The sequence below is a fragment of the Ailuropoda melanoleuca genome, chromosome 8, assembly GCF_002007445.2.
Source record: "Ailuropoda melanoleuca isolate Jingjing chromosome 8, ASM200744v2, whole genome shotgun sequence".
In the NCBI taxonomy this organism is placed as follows: Eukaryota; Metazoa; Chordata; class Mammalia; order Carnivora; family Ursidae; genus Ailuropoda; species Ailuropoda melanoleuca.
This window is the reverse complement of record NC_048225.1, coordinates 90,486,601-90,503,811: the sequence shown is the minus strand read 5'-3', so window position 1 is coordinate 90,503,811 and position 17,211 is coordinate 90,486,601. Positions and strand designations below refer to the sequence as shown.

Genomic DNA, 17,211 nt, shown 5'->3' with positions numbered 1-17,211 from the left:
ATTTTAAAGAAAGAAAAGCTTATATATATATATTATTTATATATATATAAATTTTAATAATATATATTTTATATAATTATAATGTATAAATATATATAAATTATATATATAAAATACAGCTAAATACAATGAAGGGATAGCATATGAGCGTAAAAATGAAAATTAAAAAAGATTTTTAAAAAGGAATTGATAAGAAGTTGGTTGAACAAGGAAAGAAGAAAAATTTTTAAAAAAGAAATAGAAAAAGAAAAATAAAGAAAATTTTAAAAATTAACTTTGAAAGACAAGAATCATGGGGGAAAAAAGCCATGAATTCTCTGTGCTGTATTCCCCTAGCGCTGGAGTTTTGCAGTTTTCGTTGATCAGTGAACTTGGTCTTGGCTGCATGTTCTTGCTGATCTTCTGGGGGAGGCACCTGTTGCATTGAATCTCAGGTGTCTTTGCCCCAGGTGGAATTGCGCCGCCCTTGCCAGGGGCCAGGCTAAGTCATCTGCTTGGGTTTGCTCTCGGTAGCTTTTGTTCCCTGAAGGCTTTCTGCACAGCTTTAGAGGATGAGAATGAAAATGGCGGCCTCCCAATCTCTAGCCCTGGAGGAGCTGAGAGCTGGGGGTGGGGAGCCCTCCTCAGTGAGCTCTCAGAGAAAAGCAGTCACTCACTCTGGTCTCCTGGGTCTCTGTCCTCACTCCGTGCTCATCCGGCCTGTGACTGTTTCTGTCTCTGGCACATGGCCCCATTTGGAGTCTCCAAACCCAGTAGATTCCTGCGTCACACTCCAGCGCTGCACCTCGGGGAAGAAGGGGAGTCTCCCCGGATCTGCCGCTTGTTGGGCCCTGGCTCCAAGAGCAGTGGCCCGACTGTGCTGCAGATCACGGTTTATGGCCACGCTGAGCTGAAAGCCCACTCCTCAGCTCACTCTTTGCGACCAGCTTCCCCGCTTTGTTACCTGGGAGCTCTGCCATGCTCAGGCCACCACAGTCTTTCTGTGACCCCAAGGGTCCTGAGACCACACTGGCCCAGCGAGGATTCCACCCCCTGCTTAGCCACTGGAGTGACATCCGTCACCCGAGCAGACTTCTAGAAGTTCTGATTTTGTGCTCTGCTGCTCTATCACTTGCCTGCAGCTGGCTGACGGCGGCTCCCCCCCCACTGCCGGCAGTCTATCTTTACGTATATCACCTCAGATTTACTTTTCTGTTCACTGAGGTGTTGCTATTCTTTTCTTTGTCCTCCAGTTGAGTTGGTAGATGTTCAGAATGCTCTAGCTGAATTCCTGGGACCAGACAAAATGTGGGTCTCCTGCTCCTCCGCCATCTTGCTAACCCTCCCTAGATGTGTTTCTCTGTAGAGCTTTAGTAGTGACTGCTCTAGATACTACATCCTTTATCGGTTTGTTGGTGTTGTCATGTAAGCAGCTCTAATGGATTACAGAAAATTTACCCCCTTTTCATCCATTTACCCTCCCGTATTTATAATACAATTTTCTTAAGTGTTTTCTCTACCTACATTCAGAACTACTTCGGACAGTGTTATAATTTTTGCTTTAACTGTCTAACATAACTTAGACTTTCTTTCTCTTCCAGTTTTCTATCATTTATACCAATATTGTTGCTTACCTTGTTTTTCCTTCTTTCCCGATTCGTTCCAAGGTTCCTTCTTTCATCATTTCCTTTTTGTTTAGGGAACTTCTTGTAGCCATTTTTTAAGAGTTGGTCTACTAGCCACATATTCTCTTCTTTTTCCTTTCTCTGGAAATGTCTTGATACTTCATCCTGGAAAGTGTTTCCTCAGGATACAGAGATTCTGGGTTGACGGTTCTCTTCTTTCAGAACCATCATGTTTTTCTCTTGGGTCCCAAAGTCCCTAGTCACTCAGTCTTCTCCCCTTTCAGAGCTTTCTTAATGTTTGTGCAGGGTTTTGAATTGTTCTCTATGGGAGAGATAGGGAAATGTATGTTTACTCTATCTTCCTGGAAGTGGTAGTCTAGGGTTATTTTTTGGACATTCTCCTAGTGCAATGCTTTGCACAAACATACTGTTCATAAATACTGATTCATTGTATGAGAATGCAGTGGAGGGTCACCGGGACCATGACTTACCTTGACCTATATATTTACTCACTTTGTGCAGTCTGAGTATATAGGTTGGTTTTCTAAGCTAGAAAGGCTTGAATTTGAGCCCTGCTTCTGCCACATCCCAATCGTTTTGCTTTTGAATTCTGAGCTTCCACAGCCTAATCAATAAAATGGTGTTAAAAATGTCTGTGTCATAGGCTTGTTGTAAAGATTAACTTGTAAAGGCTTGAGCATAGTGCCTGGCACATCGTGAGTTTATAATAATACATTAGTTATTATTGCATTGAGTTCCTTGTCATTTAAGCTTATTTTCAGTTGCATTTCTGCCAACTCAGGCTTTTTTTATAGATAAGAATTAACTTATCCTATTATGCTTTGTCTTACTGGTCTTGGTGTGACAGGATCACTGAATCCTTGTTCTCTCTACCATATTTGATAAGGTCTCTTCTTACAAGATCATGAATTAAAACTTTTGACTAGGACAGTGCTGAGGACACATCTCTGGCTTTCTTTTAGAAACCTTCCTCCAGGTTCTTAAGACTCATTTGTTCAGTGCTTTCTGGATTCCTTTTTCCCAGTGAGCGACAAATCTACCTAACTGACAATTCAGACTACCTTTCTCTCTCTTGCCTCTTAGGATAGTAGGACTTGGTCAAATGTGTTGCTGAAAGCAAATTATGCTTTGTTTGTGCTGTTCCTTGACCTACTATTAGAATTATCCATTAAGTAAAATGGAGCTGATTTAATCAAAATCAATACCATGTTCTTTTGTGAGCATATGCTGTTTCTAGTATGCTTCTTTTCCAAGTATTTGCAAACTGTGTGGGATACAAAGTTTGATCATGTAGAAACACTGAGGCTGGCAGCAAACCTGGAGTTCAGCACCCACATTTCACAGATGAAAACTCAGGCCCAGGGCGCTGAGTGAGCTCCCAGGGTCGTATACGACATATCTTCAAGGATTTAGCTCTGGACACTATTTTAGAATATTATGGAACATTCATGACACCTAGTGGTCAGCTACTCTTACATGGATTGTGCATTGTCAGTATCAGAATGTCATTGTAAAAAATTTAAATAAAATATAAGTATCTTCTAAAGGCTCTTTTTAAACCTGTTTTGTAGTAAGAAAGTTGTTACTGGTGTTATATGCAAACAATCATGGAACACTTCATCAAAAACTAAGAATGTACTCTATGGTGACTAATGTTAGATAATAAAAAATTAAAAAAAAATAGGGGCGCCTGGGTGGCTCAGTGGTTAAGCATCTGCCTTCAGCTCAGGGTGTGATCCCGGCGTTCTGGGATCGAGCCCCACATCAGGCTTCTCCACTGGAAGCCTGCTTCTTCCTCTCCCACTCCCCCTGCTTGTGTTCCCTCTCTCGCTGGCTGTCTCTATCTCTGTCAAATGAATAAATAAAATCTAAAAAAAAAAAATTTTTTTTTAAATAAAAATAAGATGGCGGGCGGAGAAAGTTGTTAGTGGAATGTGTTGCAGTTTGAAGGAGGACCAGCAGAGGGCACCAAGGGTTCATTCATCTCTGCCTTGCCATGGGTCTTTTCCCCCTGAGAATTGTCAACCACCAAAATTTGGACCATCATCTGGGCAGTGATTTTTATCTGGGTTGTTTACCGTTGCATCCCCCGTGTCTAGCACAGTGTTTGACATATAGTAGGCTCTCGATAAATACTTGTTGGATTCATATTTGTTACTATGAATAATTTCTGTGATACTTTTCTTTGGGGATTTAAAATTTCGAGAACAGTAAAGATAATGGAAAGGTGTCTTAATAGCTCAACTATTTTTCTTCTAGAATTTGGTATATTTGAGTTTCTGATAGTTGGAAAATAATTTAGTCATTAATGACTGACTTTGTTTTTTTTCATCTTTGGTTAGTTAATAATTGGTGTCTGGTCTCCTGGCAAAGTATTACATAGTGTTTTCTTTTCCACCAATTTTTCTGTTAAATTTCTAATATTTCCAATAGTTCTGAATGAGATTATAGTGATTCTCAGAGAAATACTTTTGAAGAGAGATTGGGGCACATTTCTTTTAGACCACGGGGGTTCTCCCTCACCCACACGAAATCTTTTTCTTCCCTGGAACTTTAGAGTTGTTTTGTAGAGCATTTTAAGGATTTGAACACCGTGGGGAAGATTCAGAGGAATGGGTTTCAGCACTTGATGACTTAAGGCCATTTTGTTCCAATTTAATTTTAGAAGGGCAGCCTAAGTTTTGATTTAGCTCATGTTTTAAAACTTATTTTAAGGGTATTGGCTATGCACAAAGGCAACGAGAAAAAGTTCCTTGTGTTGCTTATGGCAACTTGCTTAAACACTAGTTGTGATATTCTCTGGAGCGCTGTGAACCTTCAAAAATTGAAAATGGCATAGTGGGAGCTTTGTGGAAAGAGGCATTTTAATATTAAAATTTCTCACAAAATCTATTATGCTTGAGACAGACCATCATTTGAGGGTCATGGGTACCCACTGATTATTTCACAGCTTGAAAACTACACAGGTCCACATCACTGTATTTGAACGTCTCATTTCTATGCAACAAAATATTAGATGAATCTTTATTCAGAAATGCTGATTTCTTTTTTCGTAGTGCAAATTATGAAGGATTTATTTAAATGGTCTAATATTTTATATCTTTTCTAATATTTCTCAAATACAAACTTTAGGTGTGCTAAAATAATTATAGTGGTTTTAGTATTTGTTGATCATATTATTTTATTCTGTATGTTTTTTTTTAAGTTTTATTTATTTAATTAGGGGTACCTGGGTGGCTCAGATGTTAAGTGTCTGCCTTTGGCCCAGGTCATGATCTCTGGGTCCTGGGATCAAGCCCCATGTCAGGCTCCCAACACAGTGGGGAGTCTGCTTCTCCCTCTGCCTCGCCCCACTGCTCGCACTATCTCTCTTTCCATCTGTCTCTCAAGGGAATAAATAAAAATCTTTTTTTAAAAAAGTTTTATTTATTTAAGTAATCTCTACACCAATGTGGGGCTTGAACTCACGGCCCCAAGATCAAGAGTCACAAGGCCCTACTGACTGAGCCAGTGAGGCACCCCTGCTCATCACTTAAAATTCAACTTTTAGTGAAACAAAAATGTGAAAACACAAAGATGAACTTGAACCAGATCTTAGGGCTATTTTTTTAAAAATTCAAAATATTTCCTTCTCACTTTGAATAATTTTGTGTTGACCATTTTTATTTGTTGTTAAGTGTACTGCATTGGAACAAAAACTGAAAAGATTGTCTGAAGACTTGAGTTGTCAGAGACAAAATGCAGAAAGTGCCAGGTGTTCTCTGGAACAGAAACTCAAGGAGAAAGAAAAGGAGTTTCAAGAGGTAAGGTGAATGGATTCATGAGGAGTTTGCCTGGAAGGCTCTTGTTGGGCATTTCATAGTTTTGTCATTTGAAAAGAGTGGCTGTTGTTATCACTTGGGGTGTTCTGCGAGTGGGGAACTCCTTTGTGAGGAAGAGGTTGCCCGTATTTTCCTTCACACTTCCATCTTTCAGTTTTCAATTGGAGAAGCAACTCAGTAGTCAGAATGTTCTTTTTTATCCGTGTCCTCTGATTTCTTGTAAAACCTGTGGGTTGGCAAATACATTAGAGAGGTAGTTGATACAGTGGGGAAAGACGTTGGCAGACATGTTAGGGCTGAAGACGCCTTTCCAGAAGTATTGCTGCCAGTGGAAAGTGAATTAACTTGGCAGGGTGTATCCTATGGGGTGAGGCTCTCTAGTCTTTGAATAAGAGCGCCTGGAAATGGAAATGTGTTACCCGATGTGGTTATCAAAGTTGATTGATGGCATATCCTTGCTGTCATTCTAAATTGTAGGTGGTGTTCTGATGTTTGGTATCTTCAACCCCATTTTTCAGTGTCTGATTTCCTAGCTGAGTTGTGACCATGACAGCTCAGGTCTACTCCCTTTTGCCCCTGGACTTGTCGAAAGAGAGATGAAGAATTTAATATTGGGGATGGGATGGAAGCTGGCTGGTCTCCGTGTGGTCAACTGGCAGACTCCTTCCCCTTCCCTCCGAAGGCCTGTGTTTGATCACTGGGACCGGTGCTAAAAACAGTTTATCGTTAAGTGAATGGTCGGCCTGGCTCCCTGTTGTCTCCTGCTCTTTCAGCCAGCATGGCCATCCCGTAGGAGGCTTGCCACCCACCCTGGCGTCTCCTTGTCACCCGTCGGCAGTCCGACTGATGCTTGTGCCTTTGGTGTTTCAGGAGCTGTCCCGGCAACAGCGTACCTTCCAAGCCCTGGACCAGGAGTGCGCACAGATGAAAGCCAGACTCACGCAGGAGTTACAGCAAGCCAAGAACACTCACAACATCCTGCAGGCTGACCTGGATAAAGTAGGGAGCTGGCTTATTTCTCTCCTCAATTTGTCTCCCTTTTCCTTATTCATGCATTTTCTACACTGCTGCTGAATGGCTCTACCCTCCCTTTCCTTACTTAACCAAAGAAGAGAGCAAACTGAGTCTTTCTAAGTCTGGGTTTTTGCACTGATAGAAAGAGGGGAGGGAGTGAGGATCTCAGACCTGAAGGTCTGTGCAGGGGTGTGATATTCCGGTGGTTCTTGCGTGTGTCACCAGGTGGGAGCCCTCCCAGTAATTTATGCTCCTCAAACAGTCCAAGCGCTGAAAACTATAATCCGTTTACTTATTTAACACTTACTCCAAAAATGATCTCATCCAGTATCATGGCTTTGCCTCTCATCTATATGATGGCAACCCTTATATTATCTTCAGCCGGGACGCCTGTTCTGAACTGCACGCTTGTGAGTGTGTACCTGATATTTCCACTCGCCTGTCCAATAGGCATCTCATGCTCAGCGGGGTAATAGGGGAACTCCCACTATTTGTTTTAAGTGTGCTCCTCCCGTAGTCTTCTTTATCCCGGTAAACAGTAGTTCCATCCTTTACATCGCTGAGGCCTAATCACCGTGTCATCGTCAACTCTGCTTTTTCTCTCACACCCCAGTCTTCCATTAGGATTCTTCTGACTACACTTTTATTTACACACACACACACACACACACACACACACACACGTGTGTGTGTGTGTATTTATGTGTGTCTGTATGTGCCTATGTGTTTTTGCACATGTGTGGATATTATATGTATAGCTATATTTAAACCTTTGTGTTAATATACAAAATCTACCTAGAACAAATTTACAACTCAGTAAATTATTATAAGGAATGCTGTCTTAGAACCATTATCTGTGTCAGGGCATAGAATCTTGTCAACTACCCCCAGAAACCCTCCATGTACTCCCTCCCTTCCTGCTAAGAATAAACCTGACTTGTATGACTTTTTTAAAAGGGAGTAAATATAAGTTATGTTTTATTGGTTTTCAGGTTTTAGAATAGAGATAGGAACAAAACACTTAATCATAATTATAGAATATAATGTGTATGTTATAGAATATAATGTACAAAATTTAACAAACTTGTCTGTTCTTTGCCAATCTGTATATTTGTGTGAATTACAAAATGGTGTGTCCTCCTGTCCCGCCTGCCCACCCGCCCTCATGAGGACTATGAATGAATGAATGATGCCCCCTGGAGTTGCCTGCAAAACCATAAACTTAGGCCCTGGATAAATGAACACAACTTGAAGAGTAGAGAGAAGACAAAAAGATTGGTAGAAATGCATGTTTATGTATTTTACCTAATAGGAAGTCAAGATACATATTTTAAGTTTCTGGATCAAGAAAAAAAGATTTAAGTTTGTTATTTAAAATTATTATATTAAGGCGATGAAAGAAGCCAATGTATTTTTTACTAAAATTTGTAAATTGTATGGGGTGCCTGGGTGGCTCAGTCATTTAGCGTCTGCCTTCGGCCCAGGGTGTGATCCCAGGGTGCTGGAATCGAGCCCCGCATTGGGCTCCCTGCTCAGCTGGGAAGCCTACTTCTTTCTCTCCTACTCCCCCTGCTGTGTTCCCTCTCTTGCTGGCTGTCTCTCTCTCTGTCAGATAAATAAATAAAATCTTAAAAAAATTTTTTTTGTAAATTGTAGGGGAGGAAGGTATTACTGTATGTGGGAATCCAGTGATAAATCCATAATGTTGTTATAGGATTGGTATTAGATTAATGAAAGTAGCCATCAGAAGAGTAAAAATAGAAATGATAAAAAACTATATATAAAAAGGGGGATGGTGTTGGACAGAAATCAGTTTTTTATTTCCTGCCGTTCTATGTGGTTGTTTTTTTTAATCATGCATTTAGATTACTATTATAATCCTTTTAAGCAGTAGCACTGCACATTTATGAACCAATGACGATGTCCAATATATAGTTTTATAAAAGCTATACGAACCTTGAGTTTTGCTTATCTCTGGACTATACATTTAAGCAATTTTGTTTTATTTTGACTTTTGCCTATTTTTAGTTTTTCCAGATAGTCCTGTGTAATATGCTTTATAAATAAAATAGCTATTAGATTGCCATCAACAACTGGAATGTTAAAACTCCTATTTTAGGAAATTGGTAGTAAACTCTTCCGTCCCTTCCCTCTGATACTATTATCTCCCTGAATTTCTGTCTCATGAACGTTGGTGTCTAGTTTGTGTTTTATACTCAATGTGGCTACTGTTCACCATTGCCGGTCCCCTGTCTGGTCTAAGACACTGTCATTTCTCACCTGGATTACTGTGCTAGCCTCCTCGCCACTCTCCCGCCTTTGGGACTTGCTCCAAACAGTCGGTTTTCAACCAGCTGCTGGAGTGAGTCTTTTAAAGTATAAGTCCCAATGACGTCACTCCTCTACTCACAACTGCAATCATTTTCCCTCTCTCTCCTAGGAGGAGCCACGTCCTTCCAAGTGTCTGCAGGGCCCTGTGGCCTTCCCACCACCTCACTCATTGGCCTCCTCGCTGTTGGAGCACGTTCCACATGTGCTCTTCCGGGAAGCGCTGTGTACAGACAGATCCGTAGGGCGCGTACCCTCGCTTGCATGAGCTTTCTGCTCTAACATCATTTTATCAATGACATCTGCTCTGGTCACCACATAGATTCCTACCCTCAAGTACTTTCTGTTTCCTTTCCCTTACTGAACTTGTATCCATAGGGCATATCATCTGATGAGGACAGGCTTTTTTCTGTTTAGCTCCCAGCTGGACCTGCAACATGCAAACACTGAATACCATAGCCGGAAAATGGCAGGTGGATTGCAGGTGTTCATGCTTTTCTTGACTTGACCCCTGTTGCTCGACAGGGTGATGCATTCTATTTTATTATTAGTAGTAGTATTTTTAAGATTTTATTTATTGAGAGAGAGCGTGAGCGAGCACAAGCCAGGGGGAGGGGGGAGGGGGGAGAGGCAGAGGCAGAGGGAGAAGCAGGCTCTCCGCTGAGCAGGGAGCCTGATGTGGGACTTGATCCCAGGACCCTGGGATCACAACCCGAGCTGAAGACAGAGGCTTAACCGACTGAGCCACCTAGCACCCTAGGGTGACATATTCTGGAGTTTTCTCTGAGTATGTCTGGTATTCATCTATAGTCAGAGTTCCATTTATTTTCTTAGTGCTTGCTTCTTCGTTTATTTTCGAAAATTAAGGCTCTACCATTTAGATAGAGTCTCATTTTATGGAAAATATTGGTTAACTCTCAAATTCAGGATATAACCAGGTGGGACATGTTGACCTCTCTTAGTAGAGGAACCAGAGATGGGAATGCAGCCAAAATGGGAGAGGTGACACTCCCTGACATCTGTTTGTACTAGGAGTTAGTCCTCTACCCAGCTATTCAAGGTTGGGAAAACAAAACAAACCCCCAAACAAACAAACAACTCCTTTCCCAGGATAAATTGTTACTGTTTAATGGGCTTCCTCCAAGGCCTTTAAAAAAAAAGGCGTTTTGTTTTGTTTTGTTTTTTGCTTAAGCCTTGCTTTTATTAGATGTTTTGTAGTTTATTTAATTATTCTATGGGTAGATGTTTAGGTTCTCAACATTTTCTTGTTCATCGTTAACCCTGGTGGTAACATCCCTGGGTAACGTTATGGTGCTTCTGTGTTGGTCTTTCTGTAGGACAGGTTTCCACGTGTGAAATTGACCATCTCTGGGGCAGGTGTATTCTCCCTTGTGATCGATTCTGATGAATTGCCCTCCAAAAAATTGTAATGTACCTTCTCACCTGGTCAGTGTAAGAGAAGTCCTGCTTTCACCCCTCCTTGTTAATAGGAGATAGTCCTGGTTTTATAAATTTTGCCAACTAAGTGAAAAAGTCATCTATCGTTGTTTCATTTCATTCTTCCTTGATTACCACTGAGGATGTTTCTTTCAGAAGTTGATTTGCCGTTTGTATTTTTTTGTAAAAAATGGTCTCGTTCTATTATTTACTCTTAAAAAGTCGGTTTACCTTTTTCTAAATTGAGCCATAGACGTGCTTTGTTGTATCACTGATATATAACTTTTAATCTGTCATATGGTGAATATGTTCTTCCAGTTTGTTTCTTTTTTTTTTTAAGATTTTTATTTATTTATTTATTTGACAGAGATAGAGACCGCCAGCGAGAGAGGGAACACAAGCAGGGGGAGTGGGAGAGGAAGAAGCAGGCTCATAGTGGAGGAGCCTGATGTGGGGCTCGATCCCATAACGCCGGGATCACGCCCTGAGCCGAAGGCAGACGCTTAACCTCTGTGCCACCCAGGCGCCCCTCCAGTTTGTTTCTTAGCTCAACTTTTTGTTTTGGTTGTTTATTACTGTTTCATTGTTTCATTTTTTTGTGGTTAAATTTGTTTTTTTCTCTCTCTGTGGCTCCCTCCCCAGCCCCAGCCCTTTTTCATTTTCTGTCTGCTGAGCCCCAAGTTGATCAGATGGTATTTTAAGTTAAACCTATAATGCTGTATCCAGCTGTGACATAGATCGTGTCTCACCCAAAATAGATGGTGTCAGTTATATATTCCATGACCGTTTTATTTAAGAATAAATAATTTATTTAAAAAGTAAAGAACATAAAAATGAAATTTTCCTTTGTTTCCTCTTTGCAGGTCACATCAGGAAAGTACCAACTAGAAAAAACTTTGGAAGAGTTTAAGCAGAAGTTCTGCAGAACCGAACAGGCGTTACAGGCGAGTCAAGTCAAGGAAAATGAGCTGAGGAGAAGCAGTGAAGTAAGTATGGAATCAAGATGAGAAGTTATCAACTTCTGTGTGGGGTGAAGTGGGAGGGGACAAGAGAATTCCTACACTGCTTCTCCGTTGTTTACCATGACCGTACATAATTTTCCTTTTTATTTGTCAGAAATATTACAAAGTGTTTTGTATATAACCTATGACATAGAACATATGTGCTTTCCCCCCCCACTTTCCCTTCATATATGATTACTAATAAGCAACCAGCAATTATAGGTAAACATGGCTTGTATTAAGATCATGTAGTACTTTTTCTTTTTTTTAAGATTACTTTATAGATTACCCGAGAGATGGAAAGAAGTGGAAAGAAATAAAATTTTCTATTTTAAGAGGAAAGAGACAAAATTGGTGATGGAAAGTATAATTTAAATCCCCTGTCTAAGTGTTGGCTTTTGAGTCATCAAATATTAAAAACCTTGCGGCAAGTCATAGATTTAAATAAACAAAAGCAATGACAGATGAAGGATTTGTAGATTTAAAATTCTTGTAAGGGGTTTCTGGGTGGCTCTGTTGGTTAAACCTTGGACTCCTGATTTCAGCTCAGGTCCCTATCTCAGGGTGGTGAGGTTGAACCCTGTGTCAGGCTCCGCAGTGGGCATGGAGCCTGTTTGAGATTCTCTCCCTCTGCTCCAACCCCCACTTGTGTGTGTTCTCTTTCTCTCTCTCTCTCTCAAAAAAACAAAACAAAACAAAACAAAAAACCAAAAAAAACAAAACCACATCAAAAAAACCCAACCCAAACCAAAACCAACAAGTCATTGTTAGTTGTTGCCCTAATTTCCAAAGTCATGTTGTCATGTGCAAGGTTGACAGTGTCCTTTTTTTTTTTTTGGAGATTCATGCTTATTACACAAAACGGTGGATGAAGTTTCTCCAGTGGCTTGGATATGAGGAGAGTGACCTGATGTTGTTATGGGATTTTTATCCATACTTACTTTAATTCGGCTTTTCTCTTTATTTAGTGGCCCGGAGTTTGTTTTATTTATTTTAAAGAGGGAAAGTAGAGGTTGAAGGGACAGAGGGAGAGGGAGAATCCTAAGCCGACTCACGGCCCAGCACAGAGCATGATGGGCAAGTTGATCCCACCCTCCTGAGATCATGACTTGAGCTGAAATCAAGAGTCGGACGCTTAACTGACTGAGGTGCCCTGGCCCGGAGTTTATCTTAAAGGGCTTATTTGAGAACTATTTAGGGACAGTTAGTAGATTGAAACAGCCTGACTAAAACCATAAATCAGCACTGTAATCTTACAAAGAAGTACAGCAGAACAGGAGTTTTTTCTCAAATGTCACAGGAAACAGTTTTTCCCACTTCTTTAAATCTTCTGCAATCATTTTTTAGACCAAAGATTCTTTAAAAAAAAAAAAAAGGAATTCTATATAAAACACGCTTCTCTATCAGATGGGGAAAGTCTACATGTATTTATCCCCACAGCTTTGAGAAGTGTATCCTGATTGCAAAATCTGAACATCTGTCAGTAGCAAAGAGGTGATCGCTAGAGCAGCAGGCCTTGGAGGGGTCATGCTGCTGGGGACAGGAGGCCACAGCTCCAGCCGCCCAAGTGGAAGCAAACTTCGTGTCAGATGATGGTTTCATCAACGACCATTTTCAAATGGGAGTGTTTGTTTCAGCAAAACAAATGTTTGCCTTTTTGGCCAGTGGGGACCAACCAACAGATGCTTCTGCTAACATTTCCACAGGCAGACTGGCACCGAACTCTTCCCCCTGTGAGCTTTCCTTGCAGCCAGAAACTCTCCCACGACTCTACTGGCTGCCTCGTGGAAACATTTTGTAGAAGCAGTAGTCTGGTGAAGAGGGTCCAGACACTGGTTGCCTGGCCAAGTCACAGTAGTGGGCTGGACATTTTCTTGCAGGTGTTTATGAAGACATGTGCGCCCCCACGGGGTCTGGTTTGCCCACTGTAGAGCTCATCCAGCAGGAACTCTAGCCTGGGGGTCATATGCATATCATGTTGCACTTAGATTTCATTGATTTCTGCGTCCCGTGAAAGTGCCTAGCCCAGGGCTAAGGGATTCAAGCACTATTGACCTCCGTTTATGTTTATGGATATGTGTCTTCTGTTGAGGATAACAAGAATTCCAAAGGTTTAGCTGGCTCTTGCATTTTGAATTGGGATTGGCCTTAGAAAAGTGATTTACCCAGCAGAATGGTAGCTTTAGAGGAAGGGAGACCTGGGATTGCATCATTTTCTGCCACCTCCCTGCTGTATGACCTTCGGACAATGACCTAGGCCTTCTGAGTCCGACTTCACTCATCGGCATCTAGGGGCTAATAATACCCTTCCCTTTTCCAAGCTGTATTAATGATAAAATTAAATATTCTATGTAATGTGCTTAGACCAGTGCCCAGCACATGAGTGTTTATTAGCAAAGTATTGTAGGCTACCCGTTCATTGTCCTGGTCTCCACAACAGCTATGACCTTTTGATGTTCCCACCGTTTGCTGTCCCCCATAGGCACAGAAAGTGATGAGCAGGGGATAGTGCCTTTGAGATTTTTCACATTAAAAATTTTGCCTGTTCTACTCCTCTCTCACTCTGGTATCTTTCTGTGTTGAATTCCAAGTAAGGACAAACAAGCCTAGCATGTTTATAGGTTTTGGATGCTGAAGTAATGCGACAGTTGCAATGAAATTTTCCTTGTCTGCATTTAGTAAACAGATAGGCTGCTCACAATGAGAAAATATCCGTACCAGAAATGTGATTTCATGGCCCAATCAATGGTAAAATGAACATCTAGTATCAAAGTGAAAGGAGGCTTTAGGTAAGCTGCTCATCCCACATCCGGTGCCAGCCCTCGCATGGGGGGTAGGCACTAAAATATCATCATGTGATAGCCAAGATGAGGGAACACTTGCCCAGAGACCTCCCTGAGCTTGGGGAGCTGTAGTATACCAGGTTCTCTGAGGAGCTTGGCCTGGCAGGCAAGAATGATGAGGTGGAAGGGGACAGACACATCCTCTGTATCCCTCCCTTGTTCATGATAGAGACTTCGTCCCAGCAGGGGACGTATTAAGCTCCATTCATGGATGGGATCATGAAATTTGTTTTGTCTGGCCCTGGGAAATGATGCTTCCCTTGTTGCTCCTAAACTGAATTGATCTGGGTGGAATTGCTTGCTAAGCTCTAATGCTGGTTTGTGGTAATAGGGATTTTTGTTGTGTTTTTCTAGACTAGTGCCCAATTTTGCAAATCATTTGAGGACGCAAGAGATGCCTAGGAGAATACATCCTTGTATGCTTAACTCATTGTTGCTAACGAGCTAGCCGATCAAGTTGTAAGTGGCTGTGGCCTCACAGGAAACTAATTGCTGATGAAGGACAGCCTACAGATCCATTTTCAGATGTCCATTTCCCCAAATTTCGGCCTTTTAAAATTCTTGGGTTGGTCATAGCCATAGTATTATAAGCCTGCTGGGTCCCAGGATTGGCTGAACATTTTGTTAGAAACAAATATTTACGGAGCTAAAGCCAAAATAGAGAAAGACATGTTAATCTTTCCATTGAGCTTACTATTCATTTAAACGCCCCCAGTTATGGACAGAAATGGATAGAGACCAACAGACATATAAACAAGCATAAGTTGCCCCCTTCCCTTTCTCTTCTCCTTCTTTTTACCTGGCTTCCTTCTGTTGGGATGCCCTCAGCTTTGAACAGTGTCTTCTCAGCTTTGTAGCCCCTCGTCCAGATGCAGATGCCACTTGATTGGATTAATTTTTTAGGGTGAGAAAATATGTCATAGGTTGCACAATAAAAATGGGACATCAACGCAGGTGGTTAAACAAACTGGTTACTATTTTACGTTGAACTCATTCCGCTAATCTTAGCACGGATCACACAGATCTGGCTGCTGTCAAATTTGGGGAAGAAATGCTAATAATAATGCTCCATTACCCTTGTTGAAGTGCTTTCAGGTAGTTTTCCTTCCACATCCGTGATCTCATCTGAGTGGTGGCTACTCTGAGCCTGGAGAGCGAACGAGCGATTCTAATTTCTACAGTTTAATGTTGCTCGTTCAAGTCTGCAACATCCGTGCACCGTGATGGTCACTCTTGGCAGAATTGAACACTGACTGGGGTGAACGTTTGCCTCTCAGTCTTGGGATCAGTCGGAGATGCCTGTCAGTCCTGATTGATAGTGTCCATTTAACTCACGGAAGGGAGGCAGGATTAGGACAAAGGAGCCAGAGGAGTGTAACTACAACAGGCTCTGTCTTATTCTGAGGATGAAATGAACATATATGCATGAACACAGCAGCTGCCAGGAAGTTTTCAAGTACGTTCTACTAGCCAGATTCTCCCTCTTCTTGAATTTGGCTTTGCTGCATGGGTACCCATCTGCTGGTAGTAACCAGACTGATAATTGAAGGCAAACTTCCAGCACAGCTTTGCCAGGGCCATCTGTTTTCTAACGGGGCTGTAGGGTTTTGGAGGATGGGTCTTAATTGTTTCTTTAAGATTCAGAAATTTCCCCTTCTCAGGGGGCATATTTTTGAAGTGCAGTTTTAAAAAAACGGTAGCCTTATGAAATGTTTTCCCCCTGAGGATGTGAGGAGCTTGGTTCTGCCTGTTTGTAACAATATATGCCAATCCCCGGTGGTCCAGAGAGTGGCATAGAATATAGGCTGAGATACTTATCACCTATACAGTCATCGAAGGTTGAAAAACAGATTGAGGAATATAATTAGCGGATTTATTTATTGGGCAAGTCTTATGTGGTTGATAAGCAATAGTGTTTTTATTTTATTTATTTTATTTTAGATTATTTATTTATTTATTTGAAAGAGAGAGGGAGAGTGAGAACGAGCAAAGGAGGGAGAGGGAGAAGCAGACTCCCCACTGAGAAGGGAGCCCAATGCAGGGCTTGATCCCAGGACCCTGGGATCATAACCTGAGCTGAAGGCAGATGCTTAACGGACTGAGCCACCCAGGTGCTCTGGCATTACTGTTTTTATTTGGCATGTAAATAAACTTTGCTTGGTTTTAAGATTCAAAAATAGTCATAGTCATAGAATGGACACACACAGGAGTCTCTGCTAGTTTTTTGTGTGGCTACTTCACCTCATCAGGCACCCAAAGAACCTGTTTTCACTGTGAAAGCTCAGCTTCCCCATCTAGAATGATTTCTTCCTTCCATGTATCTGTCCTCTGTTTTTCCATAGCATACTCCACCTCTCTTTAGTATTTAGCACATCCTGGTTTGATCTGGGTGGTTAGGATCAAGTCCTGCCCCACCGGAGTCGGAGACCCGCCCTGAGGGCAGAAGACTCTAGTCTTATTTATGTTTGCATCTTTCATAAAACCCTTCCCAGCATCTTGCACACTGTAGATTTTCTTAATAAAAACTTAATGCTCATAAAAACATCCTCATTACAGTAAGCCTTAAGATGGTTTTACAACGAAAAGTAAAAAATCTTGTCATGTGCATTTTGGTTTATTAGCACATCAGATCTTTGCAAAAATGAATTTGATCATTCAGGTGTGATGGAACCTTGGAGCGTGTTTCTTTGAAGATCTTGTACAAAGGATTTTCCTATGAGTTAACTCTTTAACAAGCATAGGGACATCCAGAAAGTTCAAAGAAGTGTTTCTTGAAGGGAAAAGATTATTGTCCATTTTGGGGTTTGTGCTTTTGTTTTGAGTTCTATTCATAAAACCATCTGATTGAAGTAAGAATGTCTAACTTCATTAAGTGCTCAAAGGGAAAGTGAGATTCCTTCCCTAGTGAGATATACAAATAGTCCAATTAGGGACCCTTATAAGGCAGAAGTCATAACTAGCTTGAGTGTTTTGGATTATAACCAATTAAATGTGTGCTTTAGGAAGCGAAGAAGGAATACAGCCTCCTTAAGGGTCAGTCTGAGCAGCGGGCCAGAGAAGTCTGCCACCTGGAAGAAGAGCTGAGGAAGGCCAAACAGAGTTTGAGCCAGAGCCAGAATGTGGCAGAAGAAATGAGGGGTAA

General features: G+C 41.4%; 1 protein-coding gene across 2 annotated transcripts in view; it reads left to right on the top strand.

Annotated features, from left to right (window-relative positions):
* Positions 1-17,211, top strand: part of CENPF (centromere protein F) — a 64,777-nt gene that overhangs the window by 21,722 nt on the left and 25,844 nt on the right. For both annotated transcript variants that reach the window (XM_034666853.1, XM_002920959.4), the window contains 4 exons: positions 5,303-5,428; positions 6,317-6,445; positions 11,089-11,211; positions 17,072-17,207. In XM_034666853.1, the coding sequence (XP_034522744.1) occupies positions 5,303-5,428; positions 6,317-6,445; positions 11,089-11,211; positions 17,072-17,207 (514 nt within the window). The remainder of the gene's footprint in view (positions 1-5,302; positions 5,429-6,316; positions 6,446-11,088; positions 11,212-17,071; positions 17,208-17,211) is intronic.